The sequence below is a fragment of the Vombatus ursinus genome, unplaced genomic scaffold (genome assembly GCF_900497805.2).
Source record: "Vombatus ursinus unplaced genomic scaffold, bare-nosed wombat genome assembly UNPS02014833.1, whole genome shotgun sequence".
NCBI lineage: Eukaryota > Metazoa > Chordata > Mammalia > Diprotodontia > Vombatidae > Vombatus > Vombatus ursinus.
In genome coordinates, this window is record NW_020954611.1 from 8819705 (window position 1) to 8846626 (window position 26922).

Below are 26922 nucleotides of genomic sequence, written 5' to 3' on the forward strand. Positions count from 1 at the left end.
CAACTCTGCAAGGTAGGTACTATTATTGTCCCCATTTTACAGCTGAGGACTAAGGCAAACACGAGTTAAGTGAGTTGCCCAGTGTCACAAAGTCTGTAAATGTCTAAGGCAGGATTTAAACTCAGGTCTTTCTGACTCTAAGTGCAGTGCTCTATCCACTGTGCCACATACTGATGGGATATGAAGACAGAGATAACCTATAGACTGTTCAGAGAGTTTAAAACACAAGTAGGGGCTAAGAATATACATGTTGTCTGTACAGAAGTAGTGGCTGAAACCATAGAAAAATGAGGTTGCAAGGAGGTGGGTGGGGAGAGAAAAGTATATAGAAAGAAGTGGGCTAAGGACAGAAACCTTGGGGAACAGTCACTTTAAAGATTCAAGAAGATGATGAACCTGTGGAGGAGATCAAGAAAGAAAAAAGGTAGGAGAAGTTTCAGAGAAACTTGTTATCTATGAAGCAAAGGAAAGAATAGTCAACAGAGTCAAATGATGCTATAATGACAGGTCAAGAAGGATAAAAGAGTGCACTGTATTTAGCATTTAGGAGGTTGCTGTTAAACTCTAACAGAACAGTTTGAATAGAATAGGAGAGGCAGAAGCCATCTTTCAATGGCTTGAGGAAAGACTAGGCAGTAAAGAAAATAGAAGTATTTGTTTAACAGATAGATCAGTGGATTGAAGTCGAGAAGACTTCAGCTTGAATCCTTCCCCAGATACCTTCCATCTACATAATCCTTAGATCTCAGTTTCCTGTAAAATGGAGTATAATAACAGCACCTACCTCATAGTGCTGTTGTGACGATCAAGTGAGGCAATATTTGTAAAACATTTTGCCAACCTTAAAGTGCCATATAGATGTTATTGTTACGATCTGGTATGAACAACTTTTTTAAGCAGTTTGGTATGAAAAGGAAAGAGAGATGGCCAGCCTTTGTTGACAGTCTTTCTAGGGCAGGGAGTCTCCTCCCCTCTCCATATGCTTCTCCAAATCTTACTCATGCTTCAAGGCCCAGAAGAAAACAGACATCCTTCCTGAAGCCTTCCCTGATTACTTCAGGTGGAGTCACTTTCCCTTCTATGACCATGCACAGACCTAAGTCATACAATCTAGCTCTTGCTTATATACAGTACTGCTTCCTAATGGGATTTTAATAACACCCACTTCACAAGGTTGTTGTGAGCATAAAATGAGATCTTATTTGTAAAGCACTTTGCAAACTTAAGGTGGTATATAAGTGCTTATTATTATCACTAACTTAATTCTATTTCATTGAAGGTAGGAACCAGGTCTTATATTTTTGATCCTCCACAGAAACTAAGAAGCTGGGATCATAGCAGGCCCATATGAAAAACCTAAACTGAACTTTTATTAACTGAGAGTTATCAAATCTACGTATTAACAGTATACTAACATGAGCAGGATATAAACAAGTATATAGCAACTCTTCACTACAGAAATGGTTGGTTTCCTTGAAAATTAGTTATATACATGCTTATAGGATGTGTTTTAAGGAGGAGAATATCATACTCTAAATTCCAATAAACTTTCCTAAACATAACTTAATCTTTTCTTTGATGATTTCACAAAGATCTTACAGAGTCCCCAAATCCTAGTGAAGAACAGAATGGTCCAGCTATAGAAAATGTAAAAGAATACACTGAATCTTTACTGACCCTATGACACACTAGAATCTGCTTCTGTGGAAAAATCCCTGCAACAAGCTAGCTTGCCTCCTGTCTTCCTTTAGAAGAGCTGGGTACAAAATGTACAAAACATAACCTTCTGGACAGTATAACATGACTGCCTTCCTGCAAATTTAATTAACGTAACAAAAATTAAAGTATCTTTTAACCAAGTTACTTTGTCTTCTTCACCAAAAAAAGAAAAAGAGTTTTACTGCCTTTGACTTTCCCAGATTCAAAACACTATCACAATTTCTCTATCGCTAACGGTGTGTGTCACTCCAATATCCCTCTCAGCTTCAATCCACTCTTTAAGGTCACTTTCATGAAGTTTGACTATACAGAAGCATATTTCCCTTTTAAGAATTTTTTTGAGGGGCAGAGCCAAGATGGTGGGGTAAAAGCAGTGACTTGCTTGAGCTCTCCCCCAAACCCCTCCAAATACCTGTAAAAAAAAATGGCTCTAAACAAATTCTAAAGCAGCAGAACCCACAAAAAGACAGAGTGAAACACATTTACATCCCAAGACAGCCTGGATGGTTGATCAGAAAGGTATATTGTGCTGGGCTGGGAGAGGAGCACAGTTCAGCCTCAGGCTGCAGTGAACCTGGAGCAGGCCTCAGAGGACTGAATCGCAGGCAGCTGTGGCAGTTTCCAGACTTCTCAACCCACCAACGCCAAAGACAACTTAGAAGGTCAGTGGGAAAAATCTGTGACTGCGGTAAGAGAAGGAGCTAGGTTTCAGCTTCAAGTCCTGAGCGTGGGCCTAGGCTGCCTCCTGAGCTTCCAGCCCACAGACTGAGGGGGAATCTAGTCGTTGATCAGAGAGGGATTGCAGGGATCTCTTTGCCAGTGCTGAGGCAGGAATCTCTTGCTTTGCCCGTGCTTGGATCTGGGTCACAATTCTGAGGGGCAATCCTGGGGTGAGGAGGAGCGCTGGCGTGGTGGAGCTTGTTATGGTGGTGGAGAGGAAACACCTTGCCCCTTACCATAGCACATTGGAAGAACTGAAAATTTACAGATCCCTAGAAGTATCTCTGAAAATAACTGCACAACCCCCCAAAGCTTGGGACAGTACATTCTCCACATTGGAAGCAGGCTCTTACCTTAACAAAGAGTTTAAAACTCAAGTAACTGACCGGGATCATGAGTAAGCAGCGCAAAAAGAGTCAGACTATATTATCTTACTTTGGTGACAAAGAAGATCAAAACATACAACCAGAAGAAGACAACAAAGCTCCTACATCCAAAGCCTCCAAGAAAAATATGAATCAATCCCAGGCCTTGGAAGAGCTCAGAAGGGATTTTGAGAAGCAAGTAAGAGAAGTAGAGGAAAAACTGGGAAGAGAAGTGAGAGTGGTACAAGAAAATCATGAAAAATAAGTCAACAGCTTGCTAAAGGAGACCCCAAAAAATATTGAAGAAAATAACACCTTAAAAATAGCCTAACCCAAATGGCAAAAGAGGTCCAAAAAGCCAATGAGGAGAAGAATGCCCTAAAAAGCAAAATTGGCCAAATGGAAAAGGAAGTCCAAAAGATCACTGAAGAAAATACTTCCTTAAAAATTAGAATTGGAAGCTAGTGACTTCATGAGAAATCAAGACACTGTAAAACAAATCCAAAAGAATGAAAAATTAGAAAACAATGTGAAATATCTCATTGGAAAAACAATTGACCTGGAAAATAGATCCAGGAGAGAGAATTTTAAAATTATTGGACTATCTGAAAGCCATGATCAAAAAAAGAGCCTAGATATCATCTTTCAAGAAATGATCCAGGAAAACTGCCCTGATATTTTAGAACCAGAGGGCAAAATAGAAATTGAAAGAATCCACTGATCTCCTCCTGAAAGAGATCCCCAAAGGAAAACTCTTAGGAATACTGTAGCCAAATTCCAGAGTTCCCAGGTCAAGGAGAAAATATTACAAGCAGCCAGAAAGAAATGATTCAAGTATTGTGGAAACACAATCAGGATAACACAAGATTTAGCAGCCTCTACATTAAGGGACCGCAGGGCATGGAATATAATATTCTGGAAGGGCAAAGGAGATAGGATTACAACCAAGAATCACCTACCCAGCAAAACCGAGTATAATCCTGCAGGGGGAAAAAATGGTCATTCAGTAATATAGAGGACTTTCAAGCACTCTTGATTAAAAGACCAGAGCTGAATAGAAAATTTGACTTTCAAATACAAGACTCAAGTGGAACATGAAGAGGTGAACAGGAAAGAGAAATCATAAGAGACTTATTAAGGTTGAACTGTTTACATTCCTGCATGGAAAGATGATATTTGTAACTCATGAGACCTTTGTCAATATTAGGGTAGTTGGAGGGAAAAAAATTATATGTATGTATAGATAGATAGATAAACAGAGAGAGGGCACAGGGTGAGTTGAAGATGAAGGGGTCATATCTGGAGAATAAAATTAAGGGGTGAGAGGATTATACTAGGAGAAGGAGAAAAGGGAGAGGTAGAATGGGGTAAATTATCTCACAAAAAAACAAAAGAAAAGGTTCTTACAGTGGAGGGGAAATGGGGGAAGGTGAGAGGGAATGAGTGAATCTTATTCTCATAGGATTTGACTTAAGGAGGGAATAACATACACACTCAATTGGGTATGGAAATCTGTCTTACCGTACAGGAAAATAATGGGGGAAGGGGACAAAAGAGTAGGGGGATGATAGAGAGGAGGGCAGATTGGGAAAAAGGGCAATCAGAAGCAAATACTTCGGAGGAGGGACAGGGTCAAAAGAAAGAATAGAATAAATGGGGGCGCAAGATAGAATTAAGGGAAATAGAGTTAGTTTTTCACAGCATGTCTATTATGGAAGTGTTTTGTATAACTGCACATGTATAACCTATATTGAGTTGCTTGCCTTTTCAATGAGGGTGGGTGGGGAGGGAGGAAGGGATAAAATTTGGAACCCCAAGTTTTAAAAACACATGTTTAAAAAAAATGTTTTCACATGGAACTGGGAAATAAGAAATACAGGAAATGGGGTACAGAAATCTATCCTGCCCTACAGGAAAATAGAAGGGAAAGGAGATAAGAGAAGGGGAGGGAGAGATAAAAGGGAGGGTAGAATAGGGGAAGGGATATTCAGAATGCATGCCATCTTGGGGTAGGGGGAGGGGCGAGATGGGGTGAAAATTTGGAACTCAAAATTTTGTGGAAGTAAATGTTGAAAACTAAAAATAAATAAATTTGAAAAAAAAAAGAATTTTTTCCTAATGCTTTTCTCTAGTCTTTCATTTCACCTTCATCAGAAAATACTTCTGCGAAGAGAATGTTAAGCCAAAATTTTTCTCTAAGCCCTGCTTAATGGTCACTTTTCAACAGAATTTGAGGCACCAGCAGCATTATGTTACATCTTTTATATTCTGAGATTAAGAGTCTTAGGTAGTGGCCAAATGAATCATCAGTTCTTTCAGGAAATCTCTTCTGTAATAACATTTTCATTCTGGATCGCACTGGTTCATAGGTCACGCTGGCAGGCAAGAGAATGGTAAAAATATCACTAGACAGTTATGCCAGGGTACTATCAGCAACTGGCTAAGCACTAGACTGGTTTTGCTATCAACAGGTAAGCCTACATTTCTGAAATACAGTTTCATCATGTCCTTGACCTCAGTGAATCCAATCAGAAAATGTTCTTAACTCTTAAATGTGTGATTACCTGTAGAGTCTCTAGGACAATTTTACTTTTCATTCACCAAATCTTATTTTCTGATATTTTATTTTAGGCTGATTATTTTTATCACAACAAAGAATAATTAGTTTGCTTTTATTTTACTTAAAATCAAAGTCCAGTTCAATTTCATAAACACTGGCAAAAGAGCTCTATAGAACTGTCCATTTATGGGGTATATAAATATGTAGGAAAAGACTATTTCCTCCTTTCACGAGTATCAACCAATATCCAACCAGCCAGAAATCATTTAAATTGCTATAATGATTTAGCAAAAGAAGATGGTTCCAGGCAGCAGATCTTAATACGTAAAACATCTATTGCCCTTCATAATGCTGGAGTAATAGCAGACGCAGAAAAATCCTTGGGCTTATATTTGCTAATTTGTCTCGACAGCAGTTAAGGAACCAAGGTAAGAGAGAGTCCAGTTGCACAGATGCACAGGCATCAATGAATGGGGAAATGCCTCTAAATGTCCTAGGGGCCTTGATTCTGAGTATACATCATACTCAACATTTCCCAAAAGGTGATTTCATTTTTCAACTCATTGGTCAATCAATGACTATTTTTTAGATGAGATATGGCTAATTTATTAATCCTCTTGGATTAGGGGGGAAACCCCAAGCTATTATTGCATTAAAATGTTCCCATTGTTACTCTTTCCAAGATGCACACAAATTTCTGCTTTGTTCCTTTAACCCTATTAACGGGAGCCATAGAGTAGCAAAGAATGACAGTATACATTATAGAACCAATTCCATATTGGCTCATCAATGGCATAACCCTGGCCCACATTACTTTGAGGCAACAGCACTCTTTGCTTCTACTGCCTTTTCTCTACTCAGAACACTCTGTCTCAAAGCTGTAATCAATTTCTCTGCCCCACACCTTGCCCTCTTCATGATCTATTTATTTCCAATACCTGAGTACTCTGATCAAAGCTGGGATAGAAGGCAAATATTGGGGGTCTTTTCCTTAAGCTTTCTGGTGAGTTGAAGACCAAACAAGGTTCTTTATGTCTATGATTTCCCATAAAATGTTTCATCATTTTTATGCATGTAAAAACTTACCTCTGTTGTGCTACAGCAGAGTAATTTTTCAAGGCCTAATCTCATCTCTAATATTTTATTGAGGATATAAAACCACATCTACATCCATTGACCCAGAAGTGACAATTCATTGAAAGTCATAAAGAATGCCAATTTCGTTTATTTTCTTGCTCAAGTTCTCCATGCATTCTGATGAATTGGCAATTTATACTATACTATACTATACATACTCCTTAGGAGAATCTGTTGAGTTTTGTTTTTTTTTAAGTTTTATTAAGAATAAGATGGTGGAAGAACAGAGTAGTAGAGAGGGTTGTTGGATCTGGAGCCCGGGTATAAATCCCAAACCTCAGGTACTTACAAATTAAGTGACTCTACACAAGTCACTTATGGCAAATTGCTTCTTGCCAGAAATACATTGTGAAGGGGGGGATGGGGTGGAGCCACAGAAGTTAGTGACCCTGGGCAAGTCATCCATCTGGCCCTCAGTTCCTCATCCATAAAATGAGGGAGTAGGGCTCAATAATATCCAAGGTCCCTTCTAGCTCTGAATCTATGCCTATGATTTCTAGTTTCCTAGATGCTACAAACTTTAGAAAACTAGTCATATTATAATTTTAGATTGAGAATTCTATTAAGTAATCAACTAAGTAATCTTTCCTAATGAGCTTTTTCCCTCCTACGAACCCAGAATCCCCACAAAGGTGTGGGTGGATGGAAGATGTCACATTACTTGCTTGCATCTTTAGCATACACAGCTTTACCTTGTATATCCTAAGTTACTCCTCCTTCGGGCTGCTTCACTCTCACCCACTTCAACGATGACTCATCAATCTGCTTCCCTGCCACTGGCATCTCTCAGACTTCCCTTCCCCTCAGTGACAGCACCAGCCCCTTCTTTCCCTATTGCTGGGCATAGTAGGTACTCCACAGATGCTGATGCTACTTGAGTTCTCTGGAAACTACCCTTGCTACACCATCCTGGTATGACAGAGGAAGAAAAAACCACAAGAATTTTATATAATGTAAAACTACTGGTGTGTTGCGTTTCCAGACCATTATGGATTTGATAGGCTTTTATGATTGAGTCTGATCATTTAGCCACTGTGGAAAGAGGTAGTCTTCAGGAGTGGATAGAGGAACAGACTGGCAGTTGGGCAGTCCAGATTCCAATTCCAACTCCAACACTCACTAGCTGGGGAACCAAGGATTAGCAAATCACTGAACCTGTTAGGTTCTGCAACTATAAGGGGTAGACAATACCACCTATAATACTTATCCTCACTGAGTTGCTGTGAAGTTCAAATTAGAGAACATTTAGAAATCCGGTTATCATTAACATGTGTAATAAGGTTTTGATATGAAAATGCCTTCAGAGTTTCAACTTGGGATGCTAGGACTGTCTCTCTACCCCTACTACCATAGACTCAGAGACTCCCCCAGCCCTAAGGCACTAGGCTCAAATCCTGTTGTCTGTGCAGGAGCTTCATCAAGGTGCCACAACTGAGGGGAGAAGAAATCTGGGCAATAACCAGTGGCAGGGAGGAGTACTGATGACTCACAAGAGAAGTGGGTGATAGTCAAGAAGCCCAAAGGATGATTAATCCAGGGTTGATCTAATTAACTAGGGTAAAGCTATGTATGGTGAAGATACAAGCAAGTGAGGTTAACATCTTCATCAAGGTTGAGAGGTAGGGGAAGAGGAAGACCCCAGGACAGCAGAACATCCTGCTATTTTAAACTCCTTGAAACAATTTTTGGGCCAAGTAAACCTCCTAGTCCCCTCCTTTTGTTTCCCAAGGGTCAACCACCCAACTACCTACTCCCTTTCTATCGCCACTTCCTTTTGCATCTGCCTCGGATATCTCCCCTTTCCCAGCTTCTCCCAGAGAACAGGAAGTCATCACAGAGACAGCATTTTGAGGTCTTTTTCTAAATGTTTTGCACTGTTTGGGGTAAAAAAAAAAAATAAAAAGGGAAAATTATGAAGCAAAATGTCTCCTTCCTATTGCTCTCATGCTCAGCCTTTTCTTTTTTCAAATAAATCTGAAACAAAATCATACTTATCAGTTAAATAGCATATAGGGGGAGTGAGCCCTGTATGCAAATAATAATCTCCATCATCAACTCATGTTTCTACCTCATGTTAAAGTTTAAATTAATCTGCATCTGAAAGAAAAACCAAACCCAGGTCATCTTGAGCATTATTTCATAAGAACTGGGGCAGGAATGGTGATAGAGCTAGATTTTAGGGGGATGAGGTATATTGTAGAAGAAGGAAGAAGAAAGAACCGCTGGAAAGGGGACAGGGGAATAACTCCAACAAGGAAATCTGAAAAGGAAGGAAAATTTCGATGGCCTCTAGCTGAGGGTTATTTGTAAGCAAGGCAAAGGATTTTAAGTCAGGGACTAACTGTTCTGGGTATCACTGCTAAGAGGCAATGAGTAGAGGTAAGAACCCTCTATGGCTGTACCTGTGCTAAGTGGATGGGGAAAGCCAGGAAAGCTCATTCACAAAAAATCTATTGCTTGTCATCCAGTTATTTGCATAATTTTTGCAAAAAAAATTATCTAAGCTTATCTTATTTAACTTTTAAATAGATATATTCCATCATTCCACGTAACTGTCCAAAAACAATATTGACAAAGCTTCTATAAGCATCTACCAACACTAAAACTAAATAACCAAAAACATACACAAAACAGAAATGGAGTTATAGATGATCCAACTTTTCCATTTCTGAAAGAAGCACCACCATCCACCTATCCCATACTCCATCTCAGGATTACCTTCAACTCTTCACCGTCCTTAATTCTCTGCACATCCAGCGTTGTTGGACTACCTGGTCAGAAAAGGGAGAAGAAAGGAGGTAGTGTGGTACAGCTCCAAGAACACTGGCTGGGAAGTCGGGAGAACTGGGGTCTCATCCCAGCTCTTGTCAATCACTAGTTCTGTGGTTTTGGACAAGTCACCTCTTTGGGCGTCAGTTTCCACAATAAGTTTGAGTTAAGTGATCTTTAAGCCCCCTGGGGTTGAAATTCTTGGAGTCTATAAATTCCCTATACCAGGTCATGGGCATACTCTGCATATTTTCAATGCTTCTCTTTTGTGAATTAATAATGAAAACTAGGAGACAGGGCAAAAGGCCTCAAGCTTGAGCAGGCTAAACGAGGCTCCCTGGCTACTGCAATTTCTCCTGATTTTCCAGTGAAGTAATTCAATTCTTCACACTCAAACCAGTCAACAAAGCCTCTCATTTCTTCTTTCACAAGATTTTTCCCCGTCTCACTCCATTCAGGCTAACCTTTAAAATGAACTATATAACCTGCTCATCAACCTTCTTGACACCAAACACTCCTCTCAATCATTTCTATATAGTTCTTTTACTCATCCATCACTTTGACCAGTTGACTTATATTAACAACTTACCTGTCACAAATCAAGAGAAAAAGACAAGTCACTTGAAGGGGATAAATTAATCCCAAAAGAACAGGTCAACCGCTAACTCAGAAATAAAGGGGGAGAAACTAATTTACAGAAAGAGAATTAGCACCCTAACCCTGCAGTTGTATAGATGCCCAAAACTGTCAGCACAGCAAACCCGAAACTCACAAACAAAGGAACCAGAGAAACACTACAACCTAAAATGCTGCCTCCAAGACACCAAAAGCATCATACTGTGTAAGGACACAATAGAACGGCAACGACACGTGAAATCAGATGTGGTTCATTTTACAGAATATGACCAAATGAAGGATAATGAACTCAAGGGAGAGGTGAATGTGCAAGTGTTTCACAGCCAGAAGATGGGAACAATGACATTTTTGTTACTTATTCACTGTGTGATCTTGACCAAAGCTCAATCTCCTAGAGACTCAGTTTCCAGTCTGCAAAATGAGGATAACACTAAGTATTCATCTCTGGGAATTGTGAGAATCACATGAAATAATGTAGACAAAGCACTTTGTGACCTAGAAGAATTCTATAAATAGATTATCATAGCCTAAATAGTTTGTTACAAGCTATGGGAGCCAGTGGGGGAGTTTATTGGGAGGTGATGATGATATAAAAAATAGAAAGCATCAATAAAAATGTTGTAACCTCTAATGAGGCAGATGTGTGGTATCACTGGTTTTTGTGTCCCCAACCAAGCCTTTTAAAAAAAGGTTGGGTTTTTTTTTTAAGAAAGAAAAATTTAAGTAACAAAATGTTCTTTCACTTAAACTCTGACTCTGCTTTGGAAGGTGTCATATTGACAATCTGAGGAATAAAGATCTTTATATAACTACAAAACAGGGTTAGCATGGCCTAGATCAGAACAAAGTTTCTTTCACTAAGGTACATTACCTTACAAAAAACCTTTAAGCCTTAGAAGGGACCTCAGGGCACAACCCAAACTTGAAGCATGAATCTCCTCTACAGTCACCTCCCAAATAAGTCACTTAGCCCAGTCACGGGGCACTGGCGACATTCTGGGAAAGCTGATTCCAGCTCTAAGCAATAGCAACATTTCTTATGATGATCTGGCATTGACCTTCCAGCATCTTCTGCAGGTCTATAGAACTTCCTGGTCTGCCTTTTTGAATCAAGTAAAATAAACAGCATGTCTCTTCCATGATGTCTGCCAACAAGAATTTATATCATACTCTGTAGCCTGATGTGAGAATCCCAATAGAAGCAAATGGGACAGAAAAATTGACTCATATAATCTGTTGTTGTTAAGTTGTTTTAATCGTGTCTAACTCTTCATGATCCCATTTGGGGCTTTCTTGGCAAAGATACTGGAGTAGTTTGTCATTTCCTTCTTCAGCTCATTTTACAGAGGCAAACAGGGTTAAGTGACCTGTCAAAGGTCACACATCTAGAAAGCCTTTGAGGTCAGATTTGAACCCAGGAAGACGAGTCTTTCTGACTCCAAGCCCAGCACTCTATCCATTGTTTCAACTAACTGCCCCTTCATACAATTACTTTGATTTAATATTGCTTTTCTTTCTCATATCACATAACAATAGGATCATAAATGTATGAGTTTACCTACTTACCACCTGATAGGTACAATGTAAACTTGTCACTTTTGGAAGACATCAACATTAAAACATAACAGAACCTGTAGACAACTTACAACAACAAAGACTAAAAAACAAAACAAAACAAAAGAAAAGCTGAAAAGCAACATTTGAACTTCCTCACTGGATTGGATAAGGAATTCCCTGAGCATGAGGCATTCCCTAAGAAATCTGTTAAAGGTATGGGTTGTAAGTTGTCTATTGTATGAAGGGGCAGTTAGTTGAAACAATGGATAGAGTCCTATGTTCCAAATTCCCAGGCTGATATTAACTTTAAACAAACAAATAATGATTATAAAGGCACTAGTCACACAAGTGAACATTTTAACTAGAGAAAAAATGGTCAGCCTTGAGTGATTCCTTAACAGTGTGATCAACTGCCATAAGAGTTAGCAAGAAAAAAACAAGTAGACATTATGTTTCATTAAAAAAACAAACAAACCAACCAACCAACCCAGACTCTCTTTCCCTAATTCTCTTTTGCTCTGCATGCAAGTAAGGCATCCTACATCACCATTCCCACCCCTCCCCAGAAAAAGCCACACGGGTCAGAGTAGCCACATGGGAACTTGAACAAGTTACAAATTTTCAAGCCAAAGGCCGTTTACTTTTACACATCTATAAAGATGACTTTTGCTACCATATCCCTCCCCCTCCAGTAATTAACAATTGACATGTATATGACTTTAAGATTTACAAAGTGCTCTGCATACACTATTCCGTTTGAATCTCATAACAATCCTGTGAAGCAGGTACAGGCATATCTGGTTTTACTGCACTTCCCAGATACTGCAGTTCTTACAAATCTAAGGTTTGTGGCAACCCTCCATTGAGCAAGTCTATTGGCTTTCCAACAGCATGTGCTCACAGCATGTCCCTATGTCACATATTGGTAATTCTCACAATATTTCAAACTTTTTCAGTATTATTATATCTGTTATGGTGATCTTCAACCAGTGATCTTTGCTGTTATTATTGTAATTATTTAGTGGCACTCCGAACCAAGACCATATTAAGACTGCGAACTTAGTAGATAAATGTTTGTGTTTTGACTGCTCCACCTATCCAAAGATCCACCTTCTCTCACCCTCTCCTTAGGGCTCCATATTTCTTGAGGAACAACAATATTGAAATTAGGCCAATTAATACCCCTACAATGGCCCATAAGTGAAAGGAAGAGTCAATCGATGTGGCAAACTTAATTGTTGTCTGATTTTAAGAAATTGCCACAGCCACCCCAAACTTCAGCAACCACCACCCTGATCAGTCAGCAGCCATCAACATCTAGGCAAGACCCCTTCACCAGCAAAAAGATTATGACTTGCTAAAGGCTCAGGAGACGGTTAGCATTTTTTAGCAATAACATTTTTAATTAAGGTATGTACTTTAATTAAGGTAGGTACATTTTTTTTAGACATAATACTACTGTACACTTAATAGACTACAAGAGAGTGTAAACATAACTTTCATTATATACTGTGACTCATTTTATTGTGATATTTGCTTTATTACAGTGTTCTGGAATCAAACCTGTAATACCTCTGAGGTATGTCTATACTCATTTCCATTTTTACAAATGAGAAAGGTAAATGACTCGACCGTGTTCACAAACCAAATATACACTGAGGGCAGGTCTGTGAACTGAGGTCTTTTTCACTGCAGGTCCATCGCTCTATCCACTATGTGATGTTGCCCCTAAGCACCCTCAGCTCTTGGTTGTGAGTACTGCTGAAACCAAATAGAAAACAGTTTGATAAATTCTGATCGTGTAACCCAAGTTCCCTCTGTTATACAGTCAAATGCTATTGTTACAACTGAACAAACATGAAAACCTCTGGGGTGTCAAAACATTTTTGACATTAGCCTACCCCCTGACAGAAAATGAGCATTTTTTTTTAAAAAAAAAAGAGCATTTAGACCCCCCACCCACCCACCAAAAGCAGTCAGCAGGTCAACCAACGACAGCCAAAACCGCTACTCAGGCAAACCAGTAAATTAAGATAATAAATTGTTCATGTCCCTATCTGACGACGAAAAAAAAAATCTAAAAAGTTAAATTTCTGATTCTGCATGCTATCAGCCTCCTAAGTAAATGAATGAAATAGAAATTCAGCAAGTTTTCTATCTGCAGTGTGTTGGTGAATAGAGAAGCTGCCTCTGAGTCAGGAAGGCCATAAGTTCAAGGCCTACCCTTGACACATGCTAGCTATGTACCCATAGGCCCTTAACCTCTGTGTGCCTGCCAGTAATTCTGCAAAGTAAGTTACCAAGGAATAATTAGTTATAATGAAAATGAAACATAAATGTAGACCAAACAAAAAAAAACAAACAAACCTCCAACACACATACTACTCAGCTTTTGCATACTCTGGCAAAAATTGTTTATACCATCATACTTTTAATATCCTTCAGTCACATGAGAAATGCTTTTACATTTCTCTAGCCAATACTACTTCTAAATACAACCAAGACTGTGTGGACTTGTTCCTAGCACACTGTCTTCCACATCTCCTTGTCTAACACCCTCCACACCACCACTGTATGACAGGTCTGAAGTTCCTTATTTCACAGTAGCTAAGAAAGCAGATGATATTATCAACAAAAGCAAGTCAAGTCTCCTGTTTTCAATCTAGGTCAAGTTATCCTCATTCCAGTAGGAAACACTACCTAGGTCAATTATATTACTTTCTGAATTAGCAGTAGTAACATGATGACACAGAGCCATCGGTAAAAAAAAAAAATGAGCTGTTTCCTCACCTTAAAAAAAAAATCCCAATGACTTTCACTTCAAAAAAAAATTTGAATTAATAAAAGGATTTTGCTCCATTGCAAATTATAACCATATGTATTTGCATAATGATATGCAAATTAAATTCAAATAAGTTTCAGATAAGAAATATAAAACTAAGTTGAATGATTAGAGAAGATAAAATAAGTTTTTTTTGGAGGGAGCCAAAAATTGATTTAAGGATTTTAAGAACTGACCTTTAAAGAAGCATACCCATACATAACTATATGTAGCTAGCGTAGAGACCGGAGCTATGATTTCACTGATACACTGAACTCCTAATAGAAGGATTCTACTACTGCAGGGTGGTACCTTCTCTGCAACTTGGAGTCTTAGAAAATTGTCTGAGAAGTTCAGTGACTTCATGGTCACAGAGCCAGAGTGGGTCAGAGGCACAATGTCAACAGAGGATTCCATGGCTCTGAAGCAAGCTCTTTATCCACTCCAGTATGTTGGTGCTATGTGAATAATAACCAATGCCATATACAGTATAGGATCAAGCAACTAGAATTCTTAAGGCAGGTAAAGAAAATGCTAACATTTATTTTATATGTATTTATATGTGTCTTCTGTTTCCATAAGGTGTCCAAGAACCAAGAGCAAATATTATTTGGAAATTCCTTTGAATATACTTGGGGCAGTATAATTTACAATTTGGAACCCAATTAGCTTATTAACCTGACTACGACTCAGTTAACCTGTACTTAGAATTCAAATAAGAAAGCTCAAAAAAAATTAAATTCAATCAAAATATGTTAAGACCCTCATTACTATGGTGAGAGCACAATTAGTTAAGATAGAGTCCTGCCCACTTGGAGCTTACAATCTATTAATAAGATATATCACAAACATTGATAACATTGATTTATCACACTACATGATTAGCACATTTGAGGTTAGCACAAGACACTGTGTTGAAAAAGCAATAGTTGTAACTGACTGGAGTATGAGAAATCAAGAAAGGCTTCATGGAGTAGTGGATATCTGATTTAGGTTTTAAAGGACGAAAGCCTTCATCAGGTATAGAAACGGGAGGAGGATATTCCAGGTTTAGCAAATAGCATGAGTAAAAGTATAGAGGCAAGAAAATGGCAAACTGGAGAGCTGGTTCTCTTTTAAGAGAAAAACAAGTCTTGCAGAGAGGGGAGGGATGGAAGGAGAAAAAAATTTGGAACTCAGAATCTTATAAAAGTGAATGTTGAAAACTATCTTTACATGTAATTGGAAAAAATAAAATACTATTAATTGGGGGCGGAGAAACAAGCAAGTCAATGAGGCAACTTTTAGGAGAGATCGGACTCCTATAATTACAATCCTTTTCTCTGATATTTAATATCCTTAACACTTACCCTTAGACAATGAAAAATTCTAAAGCGCCTTCCAAGAAAGATTAGATTGTGCTAAACACAGGGTTGGTGTTGGTTAACTCTTATAACTAGCAACCTATGTTGGGAGTCTACAGCAATTGTCAAATAACCAAAACATTTCAGCCAACCAGAACACCCTATTCCCCAAGCATTACAAATAAACAAGGTATTACTGTGTATACAATGACATTTTCCCTGTATTCACAGAATTTCATTGATTGGTCTAATTTGGATTTAGTCTACTCATTTTACTCACGTACCAGTCATCATTATGCCCTTGGTTGCTGGAGGGTGCGGAACCTAACATAGAATTATGAAGAAGTACTTAAACATTGCTGTAATTATGTGCCTTGGGAGGGGTCCAAGGTCGGCCAGCAATAATAATACAGTATGATTCCAGTGTATATGTTAGTTTTAAAAAAATGAAAACAAAAAAATTCTTTAAATCACTGACAAAAGAAAATGTTTGTTTTTTTTTTAAATCACATCATCAGATATCGTGACCTTCACAAGTCATTCAACCTTTCGGAGCCTCAATTTCTTAATCTGTAAAAATGCTCTTCTTCATATTATAGTTTAAATAGTTGATGCCTACAGTATTTCCAAGCTTAAAGATCTATGAAATAATACTGATTTTCTTTGAAATCATTGAGATTTAATAGAAAAGTATTAATAATCTATATTTTCTAGTAATAAAAAGCCACCACTGGGACCACTTAAAATACTTTTCCCTTTGTTTTAAAAAATTAAATACTTCATGTAATTCAACCAATTAAGTGAAAATATGCATATCTAATGATGTTAACACTTTTTAAAGTTTCATTTTTCCTTTTTTTTTTTTTAAACTAGGCTGCAAACAAATTGATGATTCTGGTTAACTTATATCAAGCCAAAAGACAGTCAGTTAATAATCCCTCTATCTCATACAACCCAAAAAATATTCATAACACAATTGTGTATTTTAAGTAGGAAGGAGGTAACATGATCTTAATTAACAAAGCTTTTCATAAGACCAAAAAAAGTACTATTTAGCTCTTCAAATTACAAACAATTCTTGGTTATTCAGAAACATACTTTCTCTCTCTCTCTCTCACACACACACACACACACATCCCTTTTAGTCATTCTACTACTCAAGAACAATGAATGGACAAGAGAAGAAAATCAGTCCATTTTGCCACTTATTAGGAGCTCTGAGAAACTGTTTGCCTGGGTGCAGATGGCAACCCCAACAGTACTGGTTAAAATTAGGTTTCAGCATTTGCAGGGGTGGGGGTGGGGTAGATTTCGTTGATTGAGCTATTCCTGTTTTCCTAAATAAGGACAAATTATCAGGGATTAGCTATATTCACATTCAAGTATTCCTATAAGATACCTAAATATTACCAACTTCACCCCATCTCTGATTTTAAAAAGGTAGTGGTGTGAGAGGAGGATCAATAAATAAGGTGAACTTAAATGCATATTCAGGATGCTTTACTTTAGAAAAAAAATGAACAAATTACGGATCTTAATTTTGGGACTACATATTCAGACATAGTAAACAAAGGCATACAGTAATGCATAGTATAGTTTTTATTATACACGTCAATGAAAAATGGAAATCCCATAATTGGCAAGTGAATGAGCTCCAAACACAACTGAAGGGGGGGTGGAGTAGAGAGGGGGAAAAAAAAAAAGAGGTCCTGATAGAAATATAGAGAAGTTTTCTTCCTGCACAGTGGGCCCTAAAGCCTCATTAAAAAAAAAAAAAGATTTCAGAAAACATCTATCCCTTCCCTACTTTCAATGTTTGCCAGGCTGACACTTGGCTTGCAGTTTCCACGAGCCTCAAAAGAAAAAGATTTATGCCTTAAAATTATTATCTCCCTTCTTGTCATCCCAATCCATGTATACATCAACAACCTGAAGCCTGATAATCTCAGGTCCTCTTATGTGGAGACCATTCAAAAACAAATAAGGCAAGCACTCTTTCAAAATAATAAAGCAGTAATGTGGAAATTAGGTGTATCAAGCCCTTTAAACACCCCTTATTAGCTGGTTGGTTCAGCCATCTTCCAGCACTGCTCAGAGGAGTTTCTGTTTCATCTACTTGAACATCCAATTTGAACCCTTTCCAAAGACAGTCCCTTATTTCCATCCTCATCTCTTTGTAATTCAGTTTAGAAGCTTACATCCATGTCCTTTTAAGAGGACGGGGCAAGTGTTTGCCTGAAAACCAAAAAATACAGTAAATATTCACCTTTACGGATCAACTGTACTCCACACCATTCCTGTGGCCCTGAAAATTATTAAAAGGCAAACATAAAAATACCAATAGTATCATTCAACCTTTCTGTCCAGGCAGGTCCCTGGTTTCTTCATTGGTATTTAACACCAAAGCATGAGACTCATTTTTCATTAAAGTTGCAGAGCTTTTATTTTCCTCAGTTTCAAATGTTGTAATTGATCTGCATTGTCTTCTTAAATAACAAAACTGGTGAAGGACACTGCAGCTTTAAATATTTCAGTGCTAGCTAAGAAATAGACTCCATTGCAATATGGCTCTAAAGGTCGTGTCCTATTGTCTTTTTTTCTCTACAAATATACTAAATGACATCGAAGTCATTCTTTTGTATAATAGAGGGTGGTTGCCTCTCTAGAATTTCCACTTCATCTCCTCCACACTGCTCCGGTGTTTATTTAGAATCTTACACTCCTAATTTTCTCCACAGGAGAGATAAGCTGATTGCTATTAAGGATTCCAGTACCATACCTAGACACAAACACATGTGTTCACATTAGTTTAATTGAGCATATGCAACTATCTTAAAAGGACATCTCCCAATGGTTGGAGCCTCTTCAATAGTGAAGGCAGGAAGGACTGCGAATGGACAGCTTTGAGCCTGCACTGGCATCCCTGATTGCAGAACTGAAATGTGTCCCTAGTTAAAATGACAGGAATTCCATACCGCTTAACCTCGACACAGTCTAGCAATCTCTGTGATTCACTTTTTCAGAAAGCTTGACTTCCCTCAAAGACATCAAATAACATCCAAATCCACAACGAACAAGAGCTTAAGAGGGAGAGGGTAGTAGCGTAGGAGAATCACACTCGAGTATCCTTGCACAGAGATGTACGATGCGTTTATGTAATTCCTTAAACTACCGGAATGGTTTTCACATAAGGACAAGACAATGTAAACGAGGGCCACGGGCAAGGAAAGGGGACCATGACATGTAGCGGGTTACGTGGGACACGGTTGCAGAACACAAAGCCCGGCAAGGAAGCAACAGCACTCGCGAAAGGGGAAAGGGGGAGGGGGAGAGGAGGAGGAAGGTATGCGCAGGTGTATTTAGAGTTATTACCTGAAATGGCAACAGATTGTTACCATTATCTGTCCGAAAAGCGTTATCCTCCATCCAGGATTTGGAGGTGAGAGGGGCCGCCCGGGGGAACTTCGGTGGCGCAATCACATTGCTGGAGAAGGGTTTTTTGAGCGGGGAGATGGGATTCAGCGGAGACGGCACGCCAACCCCGACTCCGACCCCTACGCCGACAGCCCGGCGAGGGTCCCTGCCGGCTTGCAGCCCGCCCCAGGGATTGGAAGGGGTGCTCCAGGCGGCGTTCTGGTGATTGTTCCAGCTGGAGGAGGACGAGGAGGCCGAGGCAGAGGACGGCTTGCTGGTCATGATGGGCTGATGGCTGTACGCCGCGGCGTTTCTTTGGGTGTAGGACGCCTGGTTGGGGCTCACCGGCGACCTGCGCTGCTGCTGCTGCTGCTGCGCCTGCTGCTGCTGCTGCTGCGCCTGCTGCGGCTGTGCGGGCGGCGGCGGCTGGGGCTGGGGCGGCGGCGGCTGCGGCTGCTGTTGCGGCGGCGGCGGCTGCGGGGCCGGCGGTGGAGGCGGCGGTGGCGGCTGCTGCTGTTGGTGGTGCTGAGCCTGCGCTAGGCCGAGCTGCGGGGAGAAGGTGCCTCCGAAGACCGGGTTGACGTGGTGAGGAAAATTCTGAAAAAGCATGGTCCCATTGACGGGGGTGATCCCTTGGAAAAAACTGTCCTCCACGGGGTTCGTGGTACCCGTCGACCAGGTGCTCCCGAAGGAAGGGGACAAGGACGTGCCCGGCGCCGCGGCAGGCTCCTGCTGTGGGGGCTGGTGGAAGCTCAAGCCGGGCAGGAGCGGAGATTCCATCTGCATCTTCTCCTTGCCGTTTGGGGCCGTCGAAGAAGTCGCCGCCGCTGCTGTTGGATTGAGACTCGTCACTGGGCTGCTGTCCTCCGGCTTGGGGGTCTCTGAGGAGAGGGGCGTGGAAGAGGCTTCCGCTGCGTTTGATTCTTGCTGCTGCTGCTGCTGCTGCTGCTGTTGCTGCTGCTGCTGCTGCTGCCGCTGAGTCTGGGTTTTGCTTTTGTCCATCAGTAAATCATCCTGCATGGTTTGCGCAGCTGAAACGGGAAAAAAGAGAGGCGTGTTATTATTAATGGGATCATCAATGCCACTCGCAGAAGCGGTGGGGTATTTCACTTGCGAAAATCCAGTGCCACTGCCACTAGCCAATTGCAATGCAAATCCGTAATCTCCCATTTAGAAGCCCCAGTCTGGTAAGGCGGGGGGTCACGCTAGAGCTCTAAAAATATGGTGTTAGCAGCTTCACCCTTTCTGGTGTCTTGTCTCCTTTCAGTGTTAGTGAGAGATGTGCTTATAGGACAGAGATATACAGCAATTTCGCCACGTCTCTTTTCCCTTCACCGGAACTCAGTGCGCTCACCCTGCAATGAGAAACTGATTCTGGTTCCTGTTTTTTCCAAGCACCACCCTCCCCCAGTTATTTGCATACGTCAATAAATACTGCTGCGTCCTTCAGCAAGGTTAAAAAGACACCAGTCACTACACTCCTTCCCCCCACCCCTTCCCCTGCTTGAGCACTTTAAAGGAACAGGAGTCGTATCCTTGATTAGTAAACTACCTTCGTGCTTTTGTAATTGTTTCATTTAACTGCAAAGAACCACGAGGGGAAAAAATCTTTGCATTTGGTAAAAGAAGCCTCAGCTGCACAATCATTCTCTGGTCTTGAGTACTGCAGCCTACTCCATTTTGTTAGGGACCTTAAAAGCAGTCATTTTTAAAGAGGGGGGGGAACGACTAACATTAGCTAATATGCCATTTTGTTTGTCCTTCATTACTCTGAGGAATACATACATATACATATATATACATATACATATTCCACATACATATATTCCTGTTAGTTTTTTCAATACTACTAATTACAACCCAAGACATTCTTTTTAGTGAGTTATTTCTGTTTTCAGCATCTATCTTTGAAGCTCTTCGAAGAGTGGAACAATGGTTCCAGTCGGATTTGAGGTCAAAAATTAGAGTAAAGCTGTGAGATCAGTGGACTCAATTTTAATCCCTTTGAGATTTAGCCAGACAATCAGGGCAAGTTTTAAGTCCTTAAATTGGCACTATCAAATTCTAGAATAAATTATCATACAACTGGTATTTACAGTGGAAAGACTGGGATGCTAGTAGTCCCAACAATAATTCAACAACAACAAAAAATGAATTAAAAACAGAAAAGCACAAAGTCCTTTATTCCTGTACATCCTGATGACACTACTTTTGCCAGAAGAGCTTCCCTTTGTCCCATATGGATATTGTGGTATTTTCCATATCATGGAAAAGAAATACATTATTTACCTTTAAAATATTCCTGAATGTTTAAGGATAAAAAATGCCATCACTTTAAACATGCGGATTTCAGATATACTATTCCCCAGGTTCTGTGTCAGCCTGTATTGTTATTATAGATAGTCTAAGTATTTTTAAATTTATGCCTGTGAATTTTACATTATGCCAAGGCCCTATCAAATATTTGGGGAATTTGCAAGTATATGAGGCCAAACATATAACTATTTAGATGATGATTCAGTATAATTAGAACAAAGTTATTGACATATTTAGTATGGCTATTTTAATTATTTTATTCTGTCCACTTCACAGCACTATATACTTTTGGGCTGCTATTGTTATAATTCTACCAGTGACTGTAGAAGCAGCTTTCTCAGAACCAAGGTATTTACATATACTAAATATTTGCCTTGGGACAACATCATGGTTTAACAGGAGAAATAGGATGAAAAACTGAGAAACTATTACCTTAACTGTAAACAGATGAGATAGAAAGGTTAAAAGAGATGCACTATTCTATTTTTAAGAATATCCTTTAAATAGCAAATCCAGGGTTTTTTTTTCTCAGTGAGTTTCATACACACAAAATGTGGAGGGAAAAACTTCACACCCCCTGTCCTTTGTTGCCCATTTCCCCCCCACACCTCATATGACAGATTCGCCTCTATTATCAATTAAACACACAACTAATTGCATTTTCTTCCATCTTGCCCTAAAAACAATTAATTTAAGTATTATAAAATGGGAAAGTTTCCAAGAAGGAACACAAAAGATTTAGACGTGCACATCACGGAGTCCTGCTGCTGCCTAAGAGGATGGTCATGGAAAAAGACCTTTACACACTTTTTTGGGCAATGCTGCAGTAAACCTGAAGACTCAAGAATCTGAGTAGCTTCCAGGGAGCTAGAATTTTTATTATGATAACCACATCATCGTGGATGAAACTGTAGACTTATTCCATTGTAATTTTAATATCACTCTGCTTCTTGTCCTCTTTAAATGTCCATTGTGTGTTCTTTTTTTTAACAGTGAATTTAAATAAAACATTCTAAGGGTAAAAGGGACTGTATCATACCCCACCCAAAGCAAAAAACAAACAACCTAAAAATCAATTGTTATTGATGATCAGGAGGAGGTGGAGTGCCAGCATTACGTATTTCTTTTCTCACTACTGCTTAAAGGTATACATTTCACTGCTAGCGTAAATTCAGCACTATTGTCAAGGTCAAGACCTGCCTTTACCAAAAATTACCTGTCAGGACAAGAGGCTGACACTGAATTAAGATAACATTTACAATGCTATTACCCGATGTCTCTCAGTTACCGTTGGTGCGAGTATTTGGGGCTCATTTTTACAGCAGTCCTGGAGATATATTACACCATCCCCCACCACCCTAACAATACTGTCTTTTTTTTGCATGCAGTAAACGACAGGCTCAATCCCCGAATTCTCATTTAGCAGTTACCTTTAAGTGTCCAGCTTTTAGGGATCGATAAAAATTAAAGTGTACAGTATTTATTTTCCTTCTTTCGGGTTGATTATCTGACTGCTCCGGCAAAAGCACTTTGACAACTGGAAGACTAGAGGGCATGCGCACCCGAGGAACTGTGGGGACTGGAGTCTCTGCCCAGTGCCTTGCCGGCCCGGCACGTTGGCAAGAAAGGAGGAGAGTTCACCAAGCCAGAGTTATAAGGTTCAAGAAGAAAACAGTGGTACCCTGACTGCGTTAGTTAACAGCCAACCTAAATCATTAACTGTGGAAATGAATTAGGGATAGGGGGAAGGAAGGGAACTGATTTGTTAGGTTAATTTAGGAAGGAAAGCTAAAAGGATCTCTGGCAGTCCGACCTAGAATTAAAAAAACAAAAACAAAAACAAACCCAGGAGAGCGACCTTAAATGGAATCAAAACGATAATGACTGACTAGCCATGGGTACATTGCTATGACAGGATGATTAAATAAAGAACCCTGGATAAAAAATAAAATAAAATAAATAGTAAGTATGGCTTCACTTCTCAAGGAAACCCTATCTTTAAATGAATTGAGTTTAATTGTAGAAATCATGGTAAATACTGTTACACATTTTTTCAGTTAAATCTGTGTCCACAAAAAATTCTCAGGCATATATTTACCATGATTTCTTTAAACCTGTAATGTAAATCAAGCCAAAATTGTTACTTTACAAAATTGTACTGCCTGACACATACTAGGTACTTAATAAATGTTTATTAAATGAATCAACTTGATACCTCAATTCATAGTTGAAAAAAAAATGAAAGCTTCTCTTACCTTAATACAGCAATAATCCAAATCAAATTCAGAATATCAGTGTTTAACAAAATCCCAGGATACCAGATGAAATGTAAAACAACAAAAGTTAGTTTATTTAGTGTTTTACTAAATATCACTCAAAAAATCAAAGAATCCAATTAGAGTTCAAAGAGCCCTCAGAAGCCATCTAGTCCAACCTTCTTATTTTACAAATGAGGAAACTGAGGCCCAGAAAGGTTAATATAGCAACTTGCTCAAGGTGACACAGGTCTATAGTGTCATATTTATTCCAAATTTTGTTAGAGGTTTTGCCAAGTGCTTTATATGCAGATTATTTTATGCTCATGTCAGTTCTGTTAGGTTGGTTTATTATCTCCATTTTACAGATGAGCAAACTTAGGCTGAGAGATTAGAAAACTTGCCCAGAGTCACAGAGCTAGTAAGTATCTGAGGCAGGATTCAGACCACAAATCTCCATGATTCTAGGACCAGCTCTTTATCCTCCATGCCAGGCTGTCAAATGCACCCCCATAGCTTAGTTTTCTGGTTTAGCAAGCAAAATCGAAGAGCCTTAAAATACTGCATTCATGCACTATGGCATACTATTGTCCATTGGGGTTCTAAGAACAATGGTGAAAACCACAGCTTACAAAAGCAGCAGCAGGATATTTATTATTTCCTGTGGGTTTTGGTACAATGCCAGTTGGAGAGGGGGCTCAGTATATAACAGTTGATGACAACACTGATTAAATTTGGAGTTTAAAATCCTGTGTCAGCTTCAATTACAATAACTTTATATTTTCCTTTCTTTCCCAATTGGTACTGTAGTACTTCCATAAACCACCAACTTAAAACATTCCTAGTAGCCTTTGTCTTATTCACTAAATAAACAAAACTGGAAGGTTTTTTTTAACGAGCATTTTGAATAAACATTCTGCAGGAGTGCTCAAAAGCTCAATATGCTTCTGGGCACTTCCCTCATTCCACTAATATTTACTGTTCTTGTACTTGGTTCTACAAATCTGATCCCAACTACCTTTCCAGTCTTATCTACTACTACGTCCCTCAATGTCCTCTTTTCCAGCCAAACTGGTCTATGAAATATTCTGGTCTCAGCATACCTATCAAAGTCCTATTTGTCCTTCAATGTTTCTAGGTCAAATTTCTCTTCCTTCATAAAATCTCTCAAAACTGCTCTGGCATTTAGTGGTCCCTTACTTCTTTGAACTCTTGCATCTACTAACTGTGCAACTCTTTTGACATTCTTCCCATGCTATCTTGTGTTATGTGTGTCTAAAGGTAAATGTGTATATTGTGTCTCCTTGACTGTAAGGTCCATGACATCAGGGTTGATGTCTTCCTCTTTGTACTGCCACTGCTCAGCATAGTGACTCCTACATAACAGGTCTCAATAAATGTTTGCTAATTTATAATCAAGGAGGCAGTTAGATGGCTCAGTGGATAGAGCACTGGACCTGGTGTCAGTAAGACCTAAATTCCAATGTGACCTCAGACATGTACTAGCAGTGTGACCCTGGGCAAGTCACTTAACCTCTGTTTGACTTAATCCAGTGGAGAAGGAAATGGCAAACCACTCCAGTATCTTTGCCAGGAAAACGCCATGCTGTGGTTCACGGGGGTCACAAAGAGTTGGACATGATTGAATGACAGATAATCAAATAATTAAGATGCCATAACACAAGTCTTTAAGGCATTGTGATGACTCATTTTTTTTTTTTTTTGGTGAGGCAATTGGGGTTAAGTGACTTGCCCAGGGTCACACAGTTAGGGAGTGTTATGTGTCTGAGGGCAGATTTGAACTCAGATCCTCCTGACTCCAGGGCTGGTGTTCTATCCACTGTGCCACCTAGCTGCCCCAAATTGAGATGGCTCAAACACTGTGTATGTGTATGTATGTGGGAGTTGTCATTACTTTACCTCTATCTACCCGGATAAAGACAAAATATTCAAAAAACATACTATACTAACACGATTTGTCAAGAAAATAACACCATGAAAAATCTACTTTTCCTCACTGTCCCTGTTCACCAAAGGAGTTGTACTGGGGAAACAAAGAAGTTCAAACAATTTTGCAAATGAATGACTGAAAAGATTGATAGTAACACCCTATTTATCCTGCATTGCCAGGGCAAAAGTTGTTCCACAGAGGTGAATTTTCCAAATTAACTGAAGCTTTTCTCTTTAAACAACAACAAAAAATTTTAACTTAAAAAATGAAAAACTTTCTAAGCTATATTAAGCAATTCCTTTTCTTATTAAACACAATATACTGAACATAATTCAGGTCATGACAGTAGGTCTGAAATAGAACCCCTCCCTCTATTTACCATATAAAAGTCCAATGTCTTGGGCTGGCATTCAAGGCCCTTCACAATTTGGCTCCAAGCTACCTTTCTCCAGTCTTACTTCAGTTTCCACCCCTTCATTTCCTCTACATTACAACCAAAACCAACTAGCTGCCAAGCACTAAAAAACATCCTGTGCTTTTCTACTCTTGAGCAGTTACTCATATGTTGTTCCCTATGCTGGAATGGCCTTCCCCACCACCAAAGTTTTGTTTTACTGACTTCTTACCTGTCCTCCAAGCCCAATTCAAGCAACACTTACTTCTATCAAACCTTCCCTGATTCACTCAACTGAAAATGATCTCTTTCTCACCTGATCTCATAGTATTTTGTACTCCACTTGTGCATTTATACTCTAATGCAGTAGTCTCCAACTTTATGTAGTCTCCTTACTTTGCAACAACCCAAAAGTCACATCCTCACACATTTCATCAACTCATATTTTGCTCAAATAAAATTAAGACCATTATAATCTCTATAACACAAAGAAACCTTAACACACGATAAAAAAAATAAACACATACATTTGTTTGATAAAATCCTTTATGAACTTCATATTTATAGCTTATAAAATAATAGTCATACTGACAATAGTAATAGCACTTAAGATTTGCAAAGCACTTTACATATGCTATGTCATTTGATCATATTAATGTAACGAAGAGTTTTGCTTTAGACAACTAAGATTCTACAAAAAAAGGTGCCATTGATTATATTATAATATATTCTGCATTAAAATATTGTCATAGCTGAAATTGGCCTCAAGAGGTAAAAGAGCAGCAGCCTCCACCATATTGAGTAGGCTCCTATCAAACTTAAGCCAGCCACAGGTCATTAAAACTCCTTTTAAATCTGAATCAATTTCACATGACTGTAGTGCTGACCACCACCCCTATTAGGTTTGGAATCAAGGTCCAACCTACCTTTCTGGATTTACGCTACATTACCCCCCTCCACATACT

General features: G+C 39.2%; 1 protein-coding gene across 6 annotated transcripts in view; it reads right to left on the minus strand.

Annotated features, from left to right (window-relative positions):
- CPEB3 (cytoplasmic polyadenylation element binding protein 3) overlaps window positions 1-26922 on the minus strand; it is a 229460-nt gene that overhangs the window by 164457 nt on the left and 38081 nt on the right. For 3 of the 6 annotated variants that reach the window (XM_027839881.1, XM_027839880.1, XM_027839885.1), the window contains exon 1: window positions 19000-20413. In XM_027839881.1, the coding sequence (XP_027695682.1) occupies window positions 19000-20211 (1212 nt within the window). In that variant the 5' untranslated portion in view covers window positions 20212-20413. Of the gene's footprint in view, window positions 1-18999; window positions 20414-22787; window positions 22870-26922 lie in introns of those variants that run through there. The other 3 variants (XM_027839884.1, XM_027839882.1, XM_027839883.1) reach the window with 3 other exon arrangements.